Below are 23,577 nucleotides of genomic sequence, written 5' to 3'. Positions count from 1 at the left end.
GCCTCCTTAGGGGCGGGGACTTCCAGAAGGAGCTCGTACCAGTGGAGCGATCACGTGATTCGGCCTGGGCGTGTCCCACTGTCTGCCTCCAGGGGGGCTCCTGGGGACTGCTGTGCTTGTCATGTGACCGCCGCCTGTCTGTGAGGAGGAGGGGGCGACAGAAAGATGGCGACGTGCGGGGGGCCGGTGTGCTGCTGCTGCTGTGCTTGCTGCGGGGACCGGGAGAGCCGCACCCCGGAGGAGCTGGTGAGAGATGGGGTGCGAGACAGACATGACAGGGGGCGGGGCCTGCCCGGACCTCCAATTGTCACCTCACTCATGGTTTCCTTTGTCACCGTGATGCCACATGACGCCCGAGTACCTGACACATCACATATACATATCACCTCATACCCCACCATATATATATATATATATATATATATATATATATATATATATATGTATATATGTATATCACCTCATACCCCACTATATATATATATATCACCTCATACCCCACTATATATATCACATACCCCACCATATATATATATCACCTTATACCCCACCATGTATATATCACCTCATACCCCATATGTATATATCACCTCATACCCCATATATATATATCACCTCATACCCCATATATATATATCACCTCATACCCCATATATATATATCACCTCATACCCCATATATATATATCACCTCATACCCCATATATATATATCACCTCATACCCCATATATATCACCTCATACCGCACCATATATATATCACCTCATACCGCACCATGTATATATCACCTCATACCCCACCATATATATATCACCTCATACCCCACCATATATATATCACCTCATACCCCACCATATATATATCACCTCATACCGCACCATGTATATATCACCTCATACCCCACCATATATATATATATCACCTCATACCCCATATATATCACCTCATACCGCACCATGTATATATCACCTCATACCCCACCATATATATATCACCTCATACCGCACCATGTATATATCACCTTATACCCCACCATATATATATCACCTCATACCCCACCATATATATATATATATATATATATATCACCTCATACCCCACCATATATATATCACCTCATACCCCACCATATATATATCACCTCATACCCCACCATATATATATATATATATATATATATATATCACCTCATACCCCATATATATATCACCTCATACCGCACCATGTATATATCACCTCATACCCCACCATATATATATCACCTCATACCCCACCATATATATATATCACCTCATACCCCACCATATATATACATATCACCTCATACCCCATATATATATATATCACCTCATACCCCATATATATATATATATCACCTCATACCCCACCATATATATATATATATATATATATATATATATATCACCTCATACCCCACTATATATATATATATATATCACCTCATACCCCACTATATATATATCACATACCCCACCATATATATATATCACCTCATACCGCACCATGTATATATCACCTCATACCCCACCATATATATATCACCTCATACCCCATCATATATATCACACCCATATACCCCATCATATATATATATATCACCTCATACCCCACCATATATATATATCACCTCATACCCCACCATATATATATATCACCTCATACCCCACCATATATATATCACCTCATACCCCAACATATATATATATATATATATATATATATCACCTCATACCCCACCATATATATATCACCTCATACCCCACCATATATATATCACCTCATACCCCATATATATATATATATATATATATATATATATCACCTCATACCCCACCATATATATATCACCTCATACCCCACCATATATATATCACCTCATACCCCACCATATATATATCACCTCATACCCCACCATATATATCACACCCGTACCCCATATATATATATCACACCCATACCCCATATATATCACACCCATACCCCATATATATATATATATATATATATATATATATATATATATATATATATATATATCACACCCATACCCCATATATATATGTCACACCCATACCCCATATATATATATCACACCCATACCCCATATATATATCATACACCCATACCCCATATATATATATATATATATATATATATCACACCCATACCCCATATATATATATCATACACCCATACCCCATATATAAATATCACGCCCATACCCCATATATAAATATCACACCCATACCCCATATATAAATATCACACCCATATATATATATATATATATATATATATATATATATCGAACACCCATACCCCATATATATATAAATATCACACACCCATACCCCATCATATATATATCACACCCATACCCCATCATATATATATCACACCCCTGCCCCATCACATCTTACACCTGCCCCAATTTTTTATATATAAATATATATATCAATCTATCACAGCTATCACAATATATATATATATATATATGTGTATAATATACCTGCCACATCACATTTTATATATATACATATATATATCACCTCATACCCCTGCCCCATATATTATATATATCACACAGCGGCCCCATTACATCATTTATTTATATCACACAGCTGGCTGCATCGTCCCTGACATGTTGTTCTCCCCATCACCCACAATCCACCAGGCACCTGCCCATCATGCCACATCTCCCTCGGGCATCCACCTGGTAATCCCTATGTCTACCAGAGACCCCCTAATCAACCGGACAGCTACCCATCACACCCCTAATTCCCCCAGGCACTTGCCCTTTGCCCCCCTCCTCCGCGTCACACCCGCTCACACGCCAGACACCTGTCCATCATATACAGTAACACCAGTTACATTACTTGTCACCACAGAACATACCTTGCATGCCCATGATGTATCCAACCCATCCCTCATATCCATCATACACCCAGCCCTGGCACCCATCATTCACCTCCATAGCTGCCCATTACAACCTTCATACCTATGCTGCCCACCCATCACCCCCGCGTACCTCCATATAGTGAGAACAGTCAGTCCCATCCATCACACTCACTGCTGATCACCTTCTCCCTCTGCGGCTGCCCACCAGTAAGAGGCAGGCACACAGATGAGGGTGGTGCCAGGTGGACCCGCTCACCGCCGCTGTTGTATTTGCCTATTGTCCAATACCCTTTCCTGGTACTAGAATGAGGGGGCTGTGGACCCAAACTGAACCCATTATGGAAATGACATCGCCATTGAGATCCCGGGTTATGGAGAGGACACTGCCATTGAGATCCCAGGTTATGGAGAGGACACTGCCATTGAGATCCCGGGTTATGGGGATGACACTGCCATTGAGATCCCGGGTTATGGGGATGACACTGCCATTGAGATCCTGGGTTATGGAGATGACACTGCTATTAATATCACCGTCACACACTCCTGCCCATAACGCCATCACACACACTCCTGCCCATAACGCCATCACACACACTCCTGCCCATAACGCCATCACACACACTCCTGCCCATAACGCCATCACACACACTCCTGCCCATAACGCCATCACACACACTCCTGCCCATAACGCCATCACACACACTCCTGCCCATAACGCCATCACACACACTCCTGCCCATAACGCCATCACACACACTCCTGTCCATAACGCCATCACACACACTCCTGTCCATAACGCCATCACACACACTCCTGCCCATAACGCCATCACACACACTCCTGCCCATAACGCCATCACACACACTCCTGCCCATAACGCCATCACACACACTCCTGTCCATAACGCCATCACACACACTCCTGTCCATAACGCCATCACACACACTCCTGTCCATAACGCCATCACACACACTCCTGTCCATAACGCCATCACACACACTCCTGCCCATAACGCCATCACACACACTCCTGCCCATAACACCATTACGCTGGCACGGTTGCTGTTATGTGGTCCTGACATAGTCTTAGAAATAATTTCCTCCTGATCCTCCGTTCCATGGTGGTGGCTGAGGATGCAGGACTTAGAGGGATGTATCACCTAGACTTTCTTTGATCACTTTTACCACTCTTTTATTTATGTTTTTTTTTTTTCTAATGTTACCATTTTCTGATTGTATTTTTCTTCAGTTTATGTTAGCAGCCATCTTACCTGAGCTGTTTTTAACAGCATTTAGAGATGTACTTTACAGCAAGCCTCATGGACATAGACAACAATAGACAGGAGCCATCCTATTAACATAAAGTAGCTGCCACTTGATCTGCCTCCTCATTATGCATGGGGCTGTCATGCGGCCGTTCACAGACCTGCACATGATAACTAGAAAGCAAGGAGAGACACAGAAGGAGTGATCAGGAGGCAGCTCTCCGTACCCTTCCATGGCTTCCTGTCACCTGCAGGAGGAGCAGCTCTGGGGCACAAACTGCTGCTGTAACAAGTGAAATACCGTGCATGCTAACAGAAGAGGAAACGTTCTGGATGTTTTTTAGGTGTCCGCTGTCTCTTTCATCAGTTTAACGATTTTGTGTCGCTGATTTCTCTCTTTTTGCTTTTCAGACTATTTTGGGGGAGACGCGTGAGGAAGATGAAGAGATCTTACCGCGTAAGGATTATGAAGTGAGTATCAGATTAATGGGAAGTAAGACGCCATATAATCACCTGAGCAGCAGTGCAGCATTGGCAGACTCCGCATCCGGCAGTCTGAACCGAGTTGTGATCTCTTCTTGGTCACTTCTTATCCATCTTAAAGAGGACCTGTCACCCCGGCTGCCGGGGCAGAGCCCCCCTGACCACTCAGGGGAGCCCAGCATACTTTATCCTTCCAGGAAGTCGTGTGCTATATGCAGAACAATAGAAATGAATCCGACATCCATAGAAAATCACTGGAGCAGTCATTTTCTATGGACAGTGGACTCTCTATGGATTTGCATGTAGATCGCGCACCGCTTCAGGTTGCGATTTCTCCACCCCCGAACCAGGTCCAGGAGCCAGACTTCCTGAAAGGATAAAGTATGCGGGGCTCCACCGGGGGGTCGGACAGGCTCTGCCCCAGCAGCCAGTATGACAGGTTCCCTTTAAGGGGAACCAGTCAGCACGATTGTGCTCATGTAGTTCCTACAAGCTCAGTATAGATATACTGTGTAGCCCATTGAGCATCACAGCCACAGCAGTAGCTTTAAAGTGTCACTGTCGTGTTTTTTTTTTTGTTTTTTTTTTCAGAAATCAATTGTACAGAAATTTTGTAATTGGGTTTATTAGACAAATCTGCCATTATCTGCATTCAAAAAGACTTTCCCCAGGCCCCCCCCCCCCTCTCTCTCATTCATTGCTCATTATCAGGAAATCTCCACTCATCAGTTGGGCCCTGTGTAACCTATAGAGAGGGGAGGGGGGAGATTAGTCGACAGCAGAGAACAAAGGATTACACAGCGGGACCTGTGTGAAAGCCGGTATTCAGAGGTCAGAGAGGTCAGTGCTGACATCAGAGGCGATAGCCTGGTGATGTAGCTGTAAATTAACTCTTTGTTGTCCTGTTTAGTGCCTCATCTCCCTCCACCCCTCCCCTCTCCATAAAAGAACCATGAAGACAGGGGGGAGAGCTTCAAACTGCTTTCTCATGATAAAAATGCATTTTGCAGCTAATAAACTCAATTACAAAGTTTCTTAAAATCGCTTGATTTCTGCAAAAAAACCCCAAAACATTAAATGACAGAGACACTTTAAGACAGCCCAGATGACTAGTTGCCGCCCCTCTCACTGCACAATAAAACATCTTTTTCCGCTTTGTAAGGCTACCACTGCAGCTGAGGCTGGTATGCTCTGCAAGCTGCACATAAGATTTACACTGTGCTGCTGGGAACCATGCTGATTGGTTCACTTTATAAGGGAACTATCATTAGGTTAGACAAATGTTACCTGCTGATATGTCTCTATTGCACAGGAGACGCTGAAGATGAAGATATGTGCCTATGTGCCGTTTACCGCGTCAATCCGGCCTGCCCACTCCATTCAGTATCATTACAAAGGGGCAGGCTGGCCGGAGGTGGATGGGTGCTATAAGGGCGGGGTAGTGGTCCTAACTGCGGGGAACACAACTAACTGCACTGGAACAGCAAGCACAGAGGAGGAAGGTAAGAGACAAACCTTCCTCCTCGGTGTTTCCTATGAAATAGAGACACATCTGCAGGTTAGACAAATCTGATAGTTACCCTTTAAGAAGTGTTATCATACCTCTGAATATGGCGGCCATCAGTTCCCTGCACAGCCGGGTGGCCGGGACTCTCTGTACTGGAAAACTGTTGAGTTGTGCACCACACTATACCAGCACCTCGATTTTCAGGATCAGTCTAAGAGGTCGGAACCCAGCTGTATGGTGGAACATTATAAGATGGCTGTACCCCCACCCTCTGGGGTGCACGTGTACAGCATGCCGTCCATCAATCATAGAAGGGGGATGTCAGCATTAATAGATCCTGTTATTACAGGGCAACTCCGCCTATACAGATAATGTGCACAATGGTCATCATACGTTTGAAGACGGGAATAATTCTCATTCTTACTCTGGTCATGAAGTCAAATCCTGATGTCCAACCCAGGAGGCCATCATCTCATAGAGCGTGTACACCGTGCACTTATAATGCATCACAACAACCCTCTGTATACATCCCTGGATTGTTGGGGGGGGAGACCTGTAACCGTGTAATAAGCAGCTGTCACTCCATAATCCGTTCAAGCCTAAATATTATGGGAGTATGGCGTCTTATTACAGGGGCCCCTCTTGTATCATTGTCACATACTGCCAGGGGCCCACTGAAGTCATAGCGTGCCAGCAAATCTTTCAGAATACTGTAGACTGGTGTCACAGTGTGTTCTATGATAGGTTTACAGTGTCCTGTATGGGGTTAAAAGTACAAGTAACAAAAGGAGAGAAATGTGAAGCTGCAGAACCTGTCACCGCTGCTAATAGTATCCGGATTGCAGAAACAAGCAGCGGTAAGCACAGGAGAGGCGGCAGCGCCGTCACCCGGCTGGTTGGGTGGTGCTAGTGATTGGACTCGGGTCAAGGGGTTAATGAGAATCTGCCTTTGGAAAGATCCCTTTAAGAACCCTGTGGTTCTATACATGGAGGCGTCTGCTGACGTCTGGTCATTAAGTTTTGTGCTGTGTTCAGTCATGTGTTTTATATCCGTTGTTTCTTGTTCTGCAGAGTCTGGACTATGACCGATGTATCAATGACCCCTACTTGGAAGTATTGGAAACCATTACCCACAAGGTATCATTCTGCAAGACGAAGAGAGGAGGCAACACCGCCCTCCCTTTGTGCAGCCACCTGCCCTCCTCTAGTGCACCATACACCCTTCCCAGTACAACCATACTCCCTACCTCAATGCATTGTACGCCCTCTTCGAGTGCAGCCACCTGCCATCTCCTATTGCACCATACAGTACCCCCCAGTGCACGATACACCCTGCCCTAGTGCAGCCACCTGCCCTCTTCTATTGCACTGGACACCCTCCCCCCAGTCCCGCCATTGAGTTATTGGCAGTAATGTTAATATTATAGGGTGTCATACACACCTACAAATGTAGGGCAGATTTGGTTACCCTGCTGTATTGTATTTGCCAATAGATAATGGTAGCATTATTGTCTAGGGTCCTATTACTCCACCCTATGCATATATTACACAGGAATCTATATTGTAGATGGGCGCTCACCTAAAGAGCCTACTACACAGCTCGGTGGTCACATGTGGAGGCTGCACATATGATTGCCGAGTCATTCATGTGGCGCTCTGCTTCTGACTATTCATCAGCTGCATATCCCTTATTACACACAGAGGTGACAGCTGGTGAGTGATGGCTTTTTAGAAGGTAAAACCATATAATCAGCTAAAAAGTGTGATCTGCTTATTGATCAGCTGCTCCCTGACCCTATCACTATCACATACATATTATCCAACATGCACTGTTGTTCTGACGCTGCTATCCTTTCTTCTCTCTGCACAGAAGTCCCGGCGGTACGAGGCGGTGCGGTGGATCATGGTGTTTGCCATTGGCGTCTGCACAGGACTGGTACAAGTTTATGTCTTCTTTTCCCTTGTATAGTTCTGTACTGCACTGTACACTTTCAGAACAGGTTGTCGGCAACAGTTGTTGAGTTTTTGGTGCTAGACATTTTTAGTTTGTAATGATGTATCACATGACCCGACCAGAGTGACGATTTAGATTGGCGTTCATATACCGAGCCTATTGCACAGCCTGGGCTGCAAGGAGATCACTAGTCGTTCGCTTCAATCAGTCATCTGTTAGGCCTCTCCTGTTACACAGAGAGATGTGTGGTCGTAGGAAGATTATTTTTTAACATGCTTAAAGTGACACTGTCACCCTATTTTAGCATTATGACTTTTCTACACAGGTGTAAAGGGTAAATTTTGCAGTTTTCATACCTTATTTTATGGTGCTTGTTTCAGTTAAAAGTGATCTATTATCTGCGGGTTGTGACACCTGGGAAGGGCTTCCCGGCAGAAGCGCCACTTAGCCCCGCCCACAACGGCGTTGTAGACCCCACCCATCTGTGACATCATAGACGTCTTGGCCCCGCCCCCTTAATGGCCATTGGAACAGGCTTCTTCCTGTCCTCATACACAGTAACCAATCTGAACAAGCAGAGATGGGTGTAAAGCGAGGAGTAAGGGTGGAGCTTTATGGTCGGACAACCCCTGTAATAAAGATTGGCTCATTCACATTTGCTTTTCCTCTGTGTGCAGGTCGGGCTGTTCGTGGATTACTTTGTTCGCCTCTTTTCTAAATTTAAGTTCCGAGTTGTACAAGACTGTATCCTTCCCCTGTGTGCCAGGCCCCATATGGATCGCTTCACTGCCTCGTTTGGTATTGCCCTTAATTAAAGGGATACTCTGGAGGGAAAAAAAAACTTTAAATCAACTGGTGTGAGAAAGTTATACAGATTTGTAATTTACTTCTAATAAAATAAAACTAAACGATTTCCAGTACTTATCAGCTGCTGGATGTCCTGCAGGAAGTGGTGTATTCTTCCCAGTCTGACACAGTGCTCTCTGCTGCCACCTCTGTCCATGTCAGGAACTGTGCAGAGCAGGAGAGGTTTTCTATGGAGATTTCTTGCTGCTCTGGGCAGTTCCTGACATGGACAGAGGTGGCAGCAGAGAGCACTGTGTCAGACTGGAAAGAATACACCACTTACTGCAGGGCATGCAGATACTGATGGAGATTTTTTATTAAATTATTGACACCAATTGATTTGAACATTTTATTTCCTCTGGAGTTCCCCTTTAAGTATACACACCACATGATTTTGTATGTATGGGGGGGGGGGGGGGCTTGTGTAAAAGCATTAGATCTATGTATCTATAGATGGGATCACGTGTCCTTCCCATATGTACTTTGGTTCGTAGTCTTTCCTTAACATGGTGCCAGCTGTGGAGGACTGTACAGACCGGGGATGCCTTGCCCTCTCTCTGCTGGAGCTTCTTGGATTCAACTTGACTTTTGCCTTCATTGCAACGTTATTCGTCCTCATACAGGTAACTTCTTATACAGTATAAGGGAATGGGCCAGTGGGGAGCAGAGGAGCCGAACTACATCTCTGTGTCTTTCAGCCTGTGGCCGCCGGTTCTGGAATTCCTGAGATCAAGTGTTACCTGAATGGAGTGAAGGTCCCCGGGGTGGTCCGGCTCAGGACACTCGTCTGCAAAGCTCTGGGGGTCTTATTCAGCGTGTCTGGAGGTAAGGAGTACACAGGGCATACTTTTAACACCTTCTTGTATAACACCTAGAAGCACAGGTCACGTGTGGCACTACCTTCAGAGGGGTTCTAAGGGCTTTTCACACGGGCTGGTAATCTGCCCATGTAAAAGTGTGAGCGAACAGCTGCACTAAAATGCATCACTATCAGCTGCACGTCTCCCTGTGAAAACAGTGACAGCAATATAATAATGGCCGCACAAAGAAACGGGCTGTTTAAAAGAAGCCTAAGGTGGATTTGCTCCTGCTCTGGACAGTTTCTGACATGGACAGAGGTGGCAGCAGAGAGCACTGTGTCAAACTGTAGAGAATACACCACTTCCTGCAGAACATACAGCAGCTGATAAGTACTGGAAAACTCGTAATTTTTAATAGAAGTAAATTACAATTATCTGGCAATTTCTGGCACCTGTTAATTAAAAAAAAAATTTGGTGAACAACCCCTTTAACAATTTTAAATTTGGTTCAGATTTTCCGCTGCAGATTTTCTTGTCTTTTACCAGAAACTCATGATTTTCCTCCATTTTCCCCTACAGGACTTTTTGTAGGAAAAGAAGGACCAATGATACACAGTGGGGCTGTTGTGGGAGCGGGACTGCCTCAGGTGAGGGCTTCTGGGCATATTGCTTACATCACATTTGGTGAATAGGATGACCTGCAGACACAGCTACTCATATGTCTAAGCTTCATCATTGTAAAGTACCAGAGAGCCCCTTTAAATGCTTAGATTCAGGTAATTAAAATTAAAAATACACAATTTGAGACCTGCTCTCTAGAGCGTACAGACTAGGATGACTGGGGGTGACACAAGAGGCAACAAGGGCTTTATTTGTCAATGTTCCAGTCAGTTGTACATAGAATCTCAAAGTGTCTGTAGGTGATTGGACAAGCCAGTCACAAGCCATTTTCTGAGCTAAGGTGGCAAGTACAAAGTAGATCTCACCAAAGAGGTTATAGAGAGGATGCAGAAGGGATAGCAAAGAGGGAGACGAGATTAGGAAATGTTATAAGCCTGAAGAGATGAGTCTTTAGGGCACGCTTGGGGGTGTTGGAAATAAGTCTGAGGTCTTTGGGTAGGGATTTCCAGAGAACTGGTGTAGCATGAGAGAATCTTGGAGGCGGGAGTGAGAGGTTCTGATTATAGAAGAGGTTAGTGTAAGGGCCCTATTCCACAGTAACGATAATCGGCCGGATCGGCCCCATTTGGCCCGATTCGGCCGATTATCGTTCGGTGAAATAGAGAGAACGATCAGCTGATGATCTTGTCATCGGCTGATCGTTCATTTAGGGCCAGACCTAAAATCATCATTCCCCCACCGCGCATCGCTACAGTTGAATAGCGGTGCGCGGCGGGCGACCGACGATTTGAGAAGCAGCAGCAGCATACATTACCTGTCCAGGCTTTTTCTCCCCGCTGTCTTCGCCCCCAGGTCCCGCGCGCTCTTTCTTCAGAATGGCCGGTCAGCTGACTGAGCGCTCAGCCAATCACAGGCCGGGACCGCCGCGGCCTGTGATTGGCTGAGTGTGGCCTGTCAGCTGACCGGCCATTCTGAAGATAGAGCGCGCGGAACCCGGGGATGAAGACAGAGCGGAGAAGAAGCCTGGACAGGTAATGTAAGGGCTGCAAGGACATCGGTAACAATGTCCTTGCAGCCCTCGCTCAACGATCATTGGGCCGTGGAATAGGCCCAGTAAACGAGCGGCGATCTAGCAGATCGACGCTCGTTTACATCGTTGATCGGGCCCCCATCGGCCCGTGGAATAGGACCCTAAGGTACTTAGCAGAACGCAGAGCATGGGAAGGATGGTAGGTTGAGATGAGATGTATGGAGGGGCAGAGTTGTGGAGAGCTTTATGGGTGAGGGTGAGGAGTTTGAACTGTATTCTGTATTTCATGGGTAACCAGTGCAGTGACTGGCACAGGGGGGAGACATCAGTATAACGGCTGGAGAGGAAGATGAGTGTGGCTGCTGCATTCAGGATAGACTGGAGAGGGGAGAGCTTAGAGAAAGCAAGACCGATTAGTAGGGAGTTACAGTAGTCAAGACGGGAATGGATCAGGGCGACAGTCAGAGTCTGAGCGGTGTCTGTGGTGAGAAATGGGCGGATTCTGGAGATGTTTTTCAGATGAAGATGACAGGAGCTGCAAGAGCTTGAATATAGGGAGTGAAGGATAGATCAGAGTCTAGCATAACCCCTGGACATCGAGCTTGATGCACAGGAGTGATGCTAGTACCACAGACTGAGAGGGAGATGTTGGGTTTAGGTTTGTTAGAGGGCGGGAATACAAGAAGTTCAGTTTTAGAGAGATTAAGTTTGAGAAACAGAGAGGTCATAGTGTTAGAGAGAGCAGATAGACAGTCACTAGTATTTTGTAGGAATGCAGGGGTGATGTCACGGGAGGAGGTGTATAGCTGGGTGTCATCGGCTTATAGATAGTATTGCAGACCAAACCTGCTGATATGGGCTGTATAGAGGGAGAAGAGGAAGGGACCCAGGACTGATCCCTGGGGAACCCCAACAGAGAGAGGTAAGGGAGAAGAAGTAGAGCCCAAGAAGGATACACTGAAGGAGCGGTCAGAGAGGTAGGAAGAAAACCAAGAGAGAACAGAGTCCTTAAGACCAAGAGATCTGAGCACGGAGAGGAGGAGCTGGTGGTCCACAGTGTCAAATAGCACATTATTCATTGTTTTGCTGGGATCAGAAGGAATAAATGATCACAGTAACGATAGCAATAACGATCGTAGTATTGATCGTAACTAACGACTATCGTCCTGTGTAATATAGTGAATGATTTCAGGTTAACGATAAACAATCTCGTTTGCGATCGTTAATCGTTAAAAATCACTGCGTGTAATAAGACCCTAAGGCAAACCTGTCGGCAGCAGCAGCGTTTAGCAGACATTACTACGGACTATGGGCACCAAACAACTTGGCTCCTCATCACAGTTCTGTTTTCTGTTAAGCCACACCTTTTTGTTAGACCAAAAAAATTTTTAAAACACATAAAGTAGTGCCCAGCAGGTGTAGCAGTGTTATGGTGGATTTTTAGTAGTAAAACTTCCTCCAGAGTAATGATGACGTCTTCATATATGTAATTCACAGGGATCTATCTGGGGGTAAAGACAGGGTTAATATTGACTGTAAATCCTTGTCTTTCCCCCCTTTAGTTCCAGAGTATTTCCTTCCAGAAGATCCGCTTTGACTTTCCTTACTTCCGCAGTGACAGGTGAGGCTTTCATGGGAACGATTTCCCTCCACGTATTCTGGTTCTAGGATATTGCAACAAGTCTTGTTTTCCTGTTAGGATAATCTACCCCCCCTCCCCCTTTAGCTCAGTGGGGCTTTCAGTGCATGATGGGAGTTGTAGTTTTGGCTACAGCTGAAGAGCCCCTGAATGTTGGGGAATCCTTCCTTAGTACATGAGAGGTACGCTGCCCACCAGCCCAGGTGAGTTCTCGTGTGGTTCCACCCTAGCTGATGCTATATACTGAAGCTGTTCTCCCTGTCTTTAGGGACAAGAGAGACTTTGTGTCTGCCGGAGCTGCTGCAGGGGTGGCCGCTGCCTTTGGTGCTCCGATCGGGGGAACACTCTTCAGTTTAGAAGAAGGATCGAGCTTCTGGAATCAGGGACTGACATGGAAAGTGGTGAGTAGGACGCATTGTCTGCATGAAGCTTTACAGACTGATACAGATTATGTATTACACACATGGGCTACGTTCACACAACGTACATTTAATGAAAAGAACGTCCGTTGTTTTTCATCAAAACAGCCGTTCTTTTCATAGTGTAATGTATTGCATTAAAGTCAATGCAAACAACGGCCATTGTTCACACAATGTACTGAACAATGGCTATTGTTTGCTGCGGCCATTGAAATAATTGTCAATTATTTCCAAGCGTTGTGCATTGATTCAATGCAATTTTCGATGCAACAACGTCCGTTATTTGATGCTCAATACAACAGCTGTTGTTTTTGAGTGACAAACAACCGCTGTTGTCCATATGAATATAGCCATAACATATATTAATCCTGTCGTTGATATTGGGGGGGGGGGGTTGTGGACCTTATTCCCAAATCTCTTTTCTTCTCAGCTCTTCTGCTCCATGTCGGCCACATTTACATTGAATTTCTTTCGATCTGGGATTCTGTTCTCAAGCTGGGGATCATTCCAAGTGCCCGGACTGCTGAACTTTGGGGAATTCAAAGTGGGTATATACTTCATACACATATATACTGTATCTATATCTCTCCATAGCTGATGTATGATTCACAACTCTCACTAGGGTCCTGCATTTATGACCAGCTTTGCCACACACAAGTGTCTGTGGGGTTGATGGTGATCAGAGAGACGTCACTCCCTGATATTATTATTTGGCTGTTTGTTCTGTCCCTTTCTTAGTGTTCGGACTCTGATAAGAAGTGTCACCTGTGGACGGTGCAGGATTTGGCCTTCTTCATTATTATGGGGATGATTGGGGGGCTTCTTGGAGCCACATTTAACTGCTTGAATAAGAGACTGTCAAAATACCGGATGAAGCATGTGCACCCCAAGCCAAAGCTTATCAGGTAATCTGCTGCCCCTGGTGCCCAGAGTCCACCTGATGCCTCCGTGTATGACACCATGACACGTCTCCTTCTCTTGCAGAGTCTGTGAGAGCCTCTTGGTCTCTTTAGTCACCACCGTCATTGTGTTCGTGTCATCAATGGTCCTGGGAGAGTGTCGGCCACTATCGCCCCATAATGACTGGAATAACAGCACCTCCGCCATACAGGTACTGATTGTTACTGCTGTATGTGATATAAGATCTGCCATTATTCCTCTCATCCTGCTTGGTCACATTGAATTTGTTGCAACTCACAAGAGGCTGTGACCTAACAGTCTCAAGAAATTATTTATTACAAGAAAGTGACCATTTACTAACCTTGGCTACATTATAATCCGATTCACACAGTGTAACACAGTGATCTTTGGTCGCATGATCCCTGTCATGGCCAGAAGGTCTGGAAAAAAAAAATTCCCAAAAACTACTGTCTGTAATCTTACCCCTAAAAACCTTAGTGTGCCTTTGCTGTAACTCACCTCTATACCAGACCCCATAACCCCTTTATGGGTAATTTTCAAATTGTTTGTTTTATTCTTACTTGATCACATGACCAGCAGGAAGGAAAGCAGGAAGTCTATTGGCTCCTGCTGAGCTATATATTTATGTTGCTCCTTAAGTCCTGTGTATACAGCGATCATAAAGGCAGGGATTGTGGTCCCTATCTCCAGTATGGAGGGGCTTGGCTGTATATCAGGTAAAGTTATTGCAGTTACTCACCAGACGTTGAAGAACAGATGGGTAGATAGAGAGAGAAATATCAAAAAAGGTTCTAAAGCACTCAGAGAAAGCAGGGGTGCCAACCAACACACCAGTGTCCAAGGTGTACCAAGAGCCTCATTATTTTTGTGGGAATTTTTTTTTAGCAGTTGGGGGGGGGGGGCTGCTAAAAAAAAAATAACAATTTTCTTCTCTGTATCTTGCCATTGCGGTGAGCTGTTGCATTTTTTTGTCTTGTTTTTGTGCTGACCAAATTTGTCTTTTTTTCTAGGGTCCAAGGTGTTGGTATATAGCAATCCAATGACGACAGAACTCCCAAATATGATCAGTGGTGATTTATTAAAGCTCGTGCAAAAAACAGCGACATTTCGGTTCAATACATATGAACCATTCTCACTTGAACCAAAATGTCGCTGTTTTTTATGCACAAGCTTTAATAAATCACTGTTGATCATATTTGGGAGTGCTGCAGTCATTGGATTGCTAGATAGAGAGAGAGGTAGACAGAGAGATCGATAGATGGGAAGGGGGCCTGTGGGCATGTCACCATGGGTGGGGGAGGGCGGCTCTGTGATTTCTGTCCTCTCCTGGCTTCACCCTTATTTCTATGTCATCTTAGGTCTCGTCTTCTGATGAAGTCAATTCCAGCATCAAAACGTTCTTCTGTCCTAATAACACATACAATGACATGGCAACGCTGTTCTTCAATCCCCAGGAGTCGGCCATCTTGCAGCTTTTCCACCAGGACGGTAAGTCTTTCGATGGTTGATGGTACACTGTGTTGGTGCCCCAGTCTGTGCCTATAATGGTGGGCTCTGTCGGTCTCTTGTGTTCCAGGGACTTTCAGCCCCATCACTCTGTCTTTCTTCTGCTGTATGTACTTCCTCCTGTCCTGCTGGACGTATGGGATGTCTGTTCCCAGCGGTCTCTTTGTCCCCTCCTTGCTCTGTGGAGCAGGATTTGGTCGCTTGGTTGCTAACCTCCTAAAAAGGTAGAATATACACAGCAGGCTGGTCCCTTGTATAGTGGCTGAGGTTTGGATTGTTAACAGTCTCTATTTTCGTCCTAGTTACTTGGGACTGACTCACATCTACTCTGGAACATTTGCCCTGATCGGAGCCGCTGCTTTCCTGGGTGGAGTGGTTCGCATGACGATCAGCCTCACCGTCATCCTTATTGAATCCACCAATGAGATCTCCTATGGATTACCCATAATGATCACACTTATGGTATGTATGTAGTATGTATGTAACAGCAGCTGCCGTGCTGTTTTTTTTTAGTATATTTTCTATATACTTTGAATTTATTATTGGGTCATTTTGCAAGTAATTGGCTTCCAGAATCTTCTCCAGATCTTAAATGGGCACTTACACTTACACTTTTTTTTTTACACTTTTTATCACTGTAAATCAGTGTTATCGGTGATCTATGTCTGAGAGCAGACTCTATACATGAGATAAGTGACTTACCCCCGCCTGTAGGCACAAGCGATTACTCAGTGACAGAAGCTTGTCACTGAGTGCCTTAAATGTCGTGATCGGTATAGATTGCAGCGTTTAAGGGGTTAATGAGACGCAGCTGTAAGATCGCAGCTGCCTCTCATTACCTCCGGCCCCAGACACACTGCTATGTGCAGGACCACTCTTACTGCAGCAGTCCCACACACATCAGAAGCCCCTCAGTCAGGAACGTATATATACATGTTACTGATGGGAAGGTGTTAAGGCAATATCCAGTCTAAGTCACTGAGAATTTCTGTGTTTTTCTATTTAGGTCGCCAAGTGGACAGGTGATTTCTTCAACAAAGGCATCTATGATATTCATGTGGCACTGAGAGGCGTCCCCCTCCTGGAGTGGGAGACAGAGGAGGAGATGGACAAGTAAGATGGTCATTGGCTGGTGCAGTAGAGATGAGTTTATTTCAGGAGATGTAGTCAAGCTCACGTTCTTGTATGATCACTGGATATATACAGTGTGTGTATGTGTGTGTATATATATATATATAATATAAATTTTTTTTTTTTTTTTTGGGTCACCTACAGAAGCTTTTAGGACAAACTCATAAGAATTAAAGGGGTTTCCAGAGTTCGAAAAACACATCCTCTTTCTTCCAGAAGCAGCATCATCTCTACTCAGTTTGGGTGGGGGGTTTTGCAGCTCAGTTCTATTAAAGTGAATGGAGCTGAATTGTAATACCACACACAACCTGACTATAGGGGTGGTACTGGGTTTGAAAGAAATCGGCCATGTTTTTTTTGTCCTTGAATGTGGAGTTTGTCCAACTTTTACAGGTATAACAGCCTTGATTCTTGTGGAGAGACTTTCTATAAGATTTCAGAGGGGTGTGTGGGAGTTTTTGCCCATTGCTCCAGAAAAGCGTTTTTGAGATTGGGCTCGGATATTAGATTAGAATTCCAGTCTCGCATTCTAGTTGTATTTTGGGATCTAAGCTGTATCCTAAATGACACCCCCATAGCATTGTCCCTCCTCCATCCAATGTTTTTTCTGGCACAATGCAGGCAGGTAACGTTCTTGTGGCCTTCACCAACCCCAGACCTGTCCATCAGACGCCAGATAGAGAAGGGGGATCTGTGACTAAATGAAACACCTGAACTCAATGATTAAGAGCTGGCCCAATACCTTCCTCCCTATAGTTTGTATGCAGTATTCAGCTCTTGAGGAATGATCCTATGCCAAGTCCTCTGTGCAGTCCAGGGGTAGGGAACCTTGGCTCTCAAGCTGCTGCAAAACTACAACTCCAGCTAAAGCTTTGGCTGTCCAGGCATGATGGGAGTTGTAGTTTTGCAACAGCTGGAGGGCCAAGGTTCCTACCAGTGGTGTAGGCACTTGGTTCATATTAACCATTTGTTTCCAATCTCAGGGCCACCATCATCTGTTGGAACTGTATCAATTACTCCTCAATAATCTAAAAATTTATGACTGCAGATTAAGAGCCTGTGACATCATGGAGCCCAACCTGACCTACGTGTATCCTCACACCCGTATCCAGTCTCTAGTCAGCATCCTGCGCACCACCGCCCATCACGCCTTCCCTGTGGTGACTGAGAACCGAGGAAACGAAAAGGAATTCATGAAAGGAAACCAGCTGATCAGCAACAACATCAAGTTCAAGGTCCGTATATGTGAAGCGGGGTTATGTCCACAGACAGATTACTTGTTCTGCTACCTTCTAATATCTATTTTTACATTTCCAAAATCTTGCTGACTGTGAAAGAAAACATTCATCAGAGTCTGGAAAAAAGGCTCCAACCTTGTCTTGGTGCTCACACAGCTGCCGTGCGTTACATTATATATGTATGTATATATAGGTATGAATCCAGGGCAAAAAAGAGCTGTTGGTTTTGCCCACAGTAATGTGCCTGTGAGCTGGACTAGGTCGGGGGGTTTTCAGGCTGTAGATATAAGCAATGGATGATCCTATTCACTGACTTCATGAAGAGATCCTAAAGGGGTCTTCTACTCAAGCATAACTTTTCATATATTGCTGCCCATGGTGAGACTAACAATTCCTTTCATACTTGTTATTATCTGTTCAGTCTCCTTCCCCCCAGTTCTGTTCAATATTTTAAACTTTGTGTACATAAGTCTGGACACAGTCCCTTTTAACATAACAATCCAGAACATTTGTCTTTCTTTGTGTAGAAGTCCAGTATACTGACCCGAGCCGGAGAGCAGCGAAAGAGGAGTCAGTCTATGAAGTCTTACCCGTCCAGTGAATTGCGGAACATGTGCGATGAGAACCTGGCTGCTGAGGAACCGGTCGAGAAAGAAGACATGCTGCAGCAAATGTTAGAACGGAAGTAAGGAAATCTCATCCATCCTTCTTAGGGCGCATTCACACGTTCCATTGTTCCGCACGGAACCCGGACATGGAATGCTTGTAACGGACTTCTCCCCCGCCTGAGCAGCTTCTGTAATAAGATTCTGGGAGCGGAGGAACTGTACAGATATGCGCCGCGCTGTAAAGGATCAGCCGTGCGGCGCTGTCATTACAGCGTGGCGCAAATGAATACAGTTCCCCTGCATCCCTTATCACAGATGCTGCCTGGCGGGGGAGAAATCCGTACGGAACACGGAACGTGTGAATGCGGCCTTATATGGTGGGTTGCGTAGTATTGTTCATCCCGCTTTTCCTGGTTCATGCACAGAACACCGCGACTGCAGTGATGAGTGATACAAATGGTGTATTTACACAGACAGATTATCTGACAGATTATTGAAGCCAAAGCCTGGAACAGACAATAAACAGAGAAAAGGTCTTAAAGGAAAGACTTAGATTTTTAAATCCACCCCTGACTTTGGCTTCAATAGTCACATTACACAGAGCCTAAGGGGATGTTGTCTGCTCATTTAGAGTTTGTGAAAAGTTCCCTGTCATGTCTGCCATTAAGGGTGTCCTCTCATCTCTTAAAGTTATGATGTATTCCTAGGAATATAGCTCAGAATAAAATGGACACAGCGCTAACTTCTACCCAGCACATCATCACTCCTGGAACACACTGCATCCTCTTTATTATCATGATCCTAGAGATATGACAGCACTTTGTGAGATAATAAGATTTTTTTTTTATTCTTAGGTACACCCCTTATCCGAACCTCTACCCTGACCAGTCACCAAGTGAGGAATGGACCATGGAGGAACGATTCCGGCCCCTGACTTTCCACGGTCTCATCCTGCGCTCCCAGTTGGTCACATTGTTAGTGAGGGGAGTCTGTTATTCGGAGACACAGTCTGTAAGTTCCCAAACACCGATATCTCTTCCCTCCTTGTAACAGCTTCCTCATACTTCTGTGACCAGCCATGTTTTCTTGGATCATATATGTTCCCTTTGTGTTACGGTAGAGTGCCAGCCAGCCGCGCCTCTCCAATGCCGAGATGTCAGAGGATTATCCCCGTTACCCTGACATCCATGATGTCAACCTGACGCTCCTCAATCCACGGATGATTGTGGTAAGGACACGGCCGCTATAGCAGTAAATGAATCACCCCCTCCTATAACTTTGTGGGGTCACTGGGTAATATAGAACAGAGACACAATTTAAGGGGGAGAGTTATCAAACATGGTGTAAAGTAAAACTGTCTCCGTTGCCCCTAGCAACCAACCAAGTCCACCTTTTATATTCCAAAGAGTCTGTGAAAAATGAAAGGTGGAATCTGATTGGTTGCTAGGGGCGACTGAGCCAGTTTCACACCATGTTTGATAAATCTCCCCCATTGTGTAGCCTCACCACCCATATACTAGGCCTCTGCCCTTGATCATCCAGTGTTATATCTCCTGTTAGCCTATGTTTTATCTTCACCTTTCTTTCTTGTGTCACAGGATGTCACACCATACATGAACCCATCACCGTTCACAGTGTCACCGAACACTCCCGCCTCTCAGGTGTTCAACCTCTTCAGAACCATGGGTCTCCGGCATCTGCCAGTGGTGAATGCGGTGGGAGAGGTGAGTGGTCGAGAGGCGGATGGTAATCACAAACTGAGAACTGCTACATCTGCCATTGTGGATCCTACGTTACTGAGGTCTAATTCAAAGGACAATCCAACAGTTATGGGAAAAGATGGTGAAGACCCTGAGCAGCATTTTCCTTTTCATACATATGTGATCAGCCACTAGTAGAAGCCAGGAGACATGCTAAGCAATTCTGTCCCTGACAGGATGATGAGACAAAAAAGCTGTTACAAACAATGGCTGCCGTGGGGAAGGGATGGATGTTCTCATTTCTGAACCTCACCTGTGCTTTGAGTCCTGCAGTACTAGATTTGGAACATTAGGTGGCAGCAAACCTCTATATAAAATAGTAATTTGGTTTCGCTGATCTCTCTTGTTTCTCTGTTACAGATAGTGGGAATAATAACGCGGCATAATTTAACCCATGAATTCCTACAAGCGCGGCTGAGGCAGCACTACATGACGTCCTGATATCGCCATCTTACTTGTAATAGGAATATATCAAGGAACTGGAACCCTACTGTCGGCCCTGGTCCGGGCGGTCGAGCTTTCCAAAGACTCCTGCCATATTGAAGATGGACTCTTGTAATCTCTCCAGCGCCGGCCCGCTCCAGCTCTCCTGTTTCTGCACCTTCAGTTACCTCCTTATATATAAGCTAAGGTCTTCATTCTCTTACATACTGGTCTGTATCCTGGGAGGATGTTACAGTTAGCATGAGAACAAAGTATTCCAGTCTAAAAGGGGCCAAGTGTCACATCCGTCCTGTCTATAGATACGTCTCAGAGCTTCTGGGGCTACTATTGGTCCCATATGGAGATGGGCTGATCTAGGGCCGGGGCCGCTCACATCCTATACATGTAATGATGTGAACTATCCAGTCTCCAGTGTCCATTCCATATACATGACGGTTATGAGGGTCTATCCATCTGTAGTTATGAACCAATGACCCCATCACATGGATCCTGCTTTTCTCTCCATATACAGGACCATTCATTCCAATGTGTATACAGCTGCTTCTGGCTTCTTAGCCCACACCACTGCAGGATGTGGAAGACATGGCTCCATGGGAGCCTTTAAAACTACAACTCCCAGCATGTCATCTATGTAACAATATTGGCTCACTGGACCTTTATTTCAAGGACTAAAAAGTCTGTCCTGTTACTAATCTGCAACCATGAAACCTGAAAATGTTGTTGCATGCTGCAGCTGTCGGGGCATGCTGGGAGTTGTAGTTTTACTTCAGCTAGAGAGGCACAGGTTGCAAGCTGTTACTATAGATTAGCTCCCCTCCCCCAACCTGTGACCCTTTAGCTGCTGCAAAACTACAACTTCCATCACTCCATGACTGCCTTCAGCTTTTGGTGTGCTAGGAGCTGTGACATCCGTAGAGCCACAGGAGCTTGGTGCTTGTGCCGAGTAGCATGGCCCAGCCTGAAGTAGTTGCAACCTATACGCTTATGACAATGGCCTTCAATCCCTGTTGTTCTTAAAGGGACTAAATGTAAATTGTTACCTGAAGTTATGATTCCTGAAGCTTGTGCGCTGCACTGGAATTGCTAATGCTTATTGCATCGCTACATCGCATACCTGTATCAGGTGACAACCCTAGACCTCCATCATCATGCTAGCTTATCCCTTGTACATGACCAGTTCCTATGCCAGTCAAAGCCGCCATGTCCACTGTTTCCATATGTAAGGAAACTTGTTACATTCCTATTATTTCCTTCATCATACCGCAGCACTAGGCACTTAAAGCCGGTAACCAGGGCATTCTGCAACTTGTAGTTCTCTAGCTATTAGGGTATCATGGGAAAGTAAAGCCTGGATTCTTAATGTCTTCAGCATGTACACTAGTCATAGTCGCCTCTGTATTACACCATACATCTCAGACCTTGGAAGCTTAAAGGGGAATTCGACCCAAACCTTTGTACACTGCTTAGAGATGCCTCCTCTCCTGGAATATACACTTATTCAGTCCTGACTCCAGCTGGTCTGAGCGTGCATGTGCTCGGAGAGGGGAGAAGGCTGCTGTTGGACACCTGTCTGTCAAGATTTTAGTTGTCCAACCAAGAACAAAAGGAACCTGCCTGATCCTCCCCATCCCATGCCAATATCTGCCATCCAGGGGCAATCAGGGGGCTCTATACATATTAGATAGTCAGCCTTTTAGACAAAAATGGCTGACGCTTATCCAATTTGTGTGACCAAAGGTCCTGCGGAGCCTTTAGTATCTTAGGTTCCTATTAGACAAATCGATTTTTAATTGTTAGTGATACACGATTGCAAGTGAGATCGTTCATCATCATCCTGAAATTGCTCACCATATTAGGGTCCGTTTACAAAGAAAGATTATCTGACGGATTATCTGCCAAAGATTTGAAGCCAAAGCCAGAAACAGACAATAAACAGAGATCCAATCTGATAAAGGAAAGCCTGAGATTTCTCCTCTTTTCAAATCTATTCCTGGCTTTGGCTTCAAATCTTTGGCAAATAATCTGTCAGATAATCTTTCTGTGTAAATCGACCCTTACACAGAACGATAGTCGTTGTTTACAATTGTTACTACAATCGTGGACTCCATCTGATCCCAGCAAATGAAGAAGCGATGTGGAATTACACTGAACGATTAGTGACCGAATGCAGAATTACAGCGAATAATTAACGATGATTTTGGTGTCTGCACCAAACGAATGATGAACGATTTCTCGTTTGTCGTTTGGTCGTTGCTGAATTTACACAAAACGATTATCGATTCAATTCAAACGATATAACGATAACTCGCACGATAATCGTTCTGCGTAATAGGGCCCTTAGAGAGGACACACAGGGCCTTATATCTCTTCTCCCATGCTCCTTCCCGATTATAGAACATCCGGCTGGACTATTCTCTCTCGTCGCTAAAGTCCCCAACTTTCAGCTTTGTCACGTCTGGGCCGACTTTTCCTTTAATCTCTCTGTAA

General features: G+C 45.1%; 1 protein-coding gene across 1 annotated transcript; it reads left to right on the top strand.

The window, feature by feature from the left end:
* Positions 1-58: 58 nt before the first annotated feature.
* On the top strand, positions 59-23,306 carry CLCN6 (chloride voltage-gated channel 6). Its single transcript, XM_069947313.1, has 23 exons — positions 59-246; positions 4,595-4,654; positions 7,245-7,310; positions 8,044-8,109; positions 8,805-8,871; positions 9,490-9,596; positions 9,672-9,798; positions 10,353-10,420; positions 12,987-13,045; positions 13,332-13,464; positions 13,913-14,026; positions 14,221-14,387; positions 14,467-14,593; positions 15,762-15,891; positions 15,980-16,133; positions 16,212-16,371; positions 16,916-17,022; positions 18,089-18,275; positions 18,806-18,963; positions 19,741-19,897; positions 20,007-20,114; positions 20,485-20,610; positions 21,007-23,306. Exons 1-23 carry the CDS (start codon positions 166-168, stop codon positions 21,085-21,087), a joined length of 2,610 nt encoding a protein of 869 aa, XP_069803414.1. The 5' UTR covers positions 59-165; the 3' UTR covers positions 21,088-23,306.
* The last annotated feature ends 271 nt before the right edge of the window (positions 23,307-23,577 follow it).

Source organism: Dendropsophus ebraccatus, chromosome 12 (genome assembly GCF_027789765.1).
Source record: "Dendropsophus ebraccatus isolate aDenEbr1 chromosome 12, aDenEbr1.pat, whole genome shotgun sequence".
Lineage (NCBI taxonomy): Eukaryota > Metazoa > Chordata > Amphibia > Anura > Hylidae > Dendropsophus > Dendropsophus ebraccatus.
The sequence above is the reverse complement of the archived record's forward strand: the minus strand, read 5'-3'. Positions and strand labels throughout refer to the sequence as shown.

Coding starts and splice junctions, on each gene's coding strand:
- CLCN6 (XM_069947313.1), top strand. CDS start 166: ATGGCGACGTGCGGGGGGCCGGTGTGCTGCTGCTGCTGTGCTTGCTGC. Junction 18,276..18,805: donor GCAACAACATCAAGTTCAAG/GTCCGTATATGT, acceptor TTCTTTGTGTAG/AAGTCCAGTATACTGACCCG. Junction 18,964..19,740: donor CAGCAAATGTTAGAACGGAA/GTAAGGAAATCT, acceptor TTTTATTCTTAG/GTACACCCCTTATCCGAACC.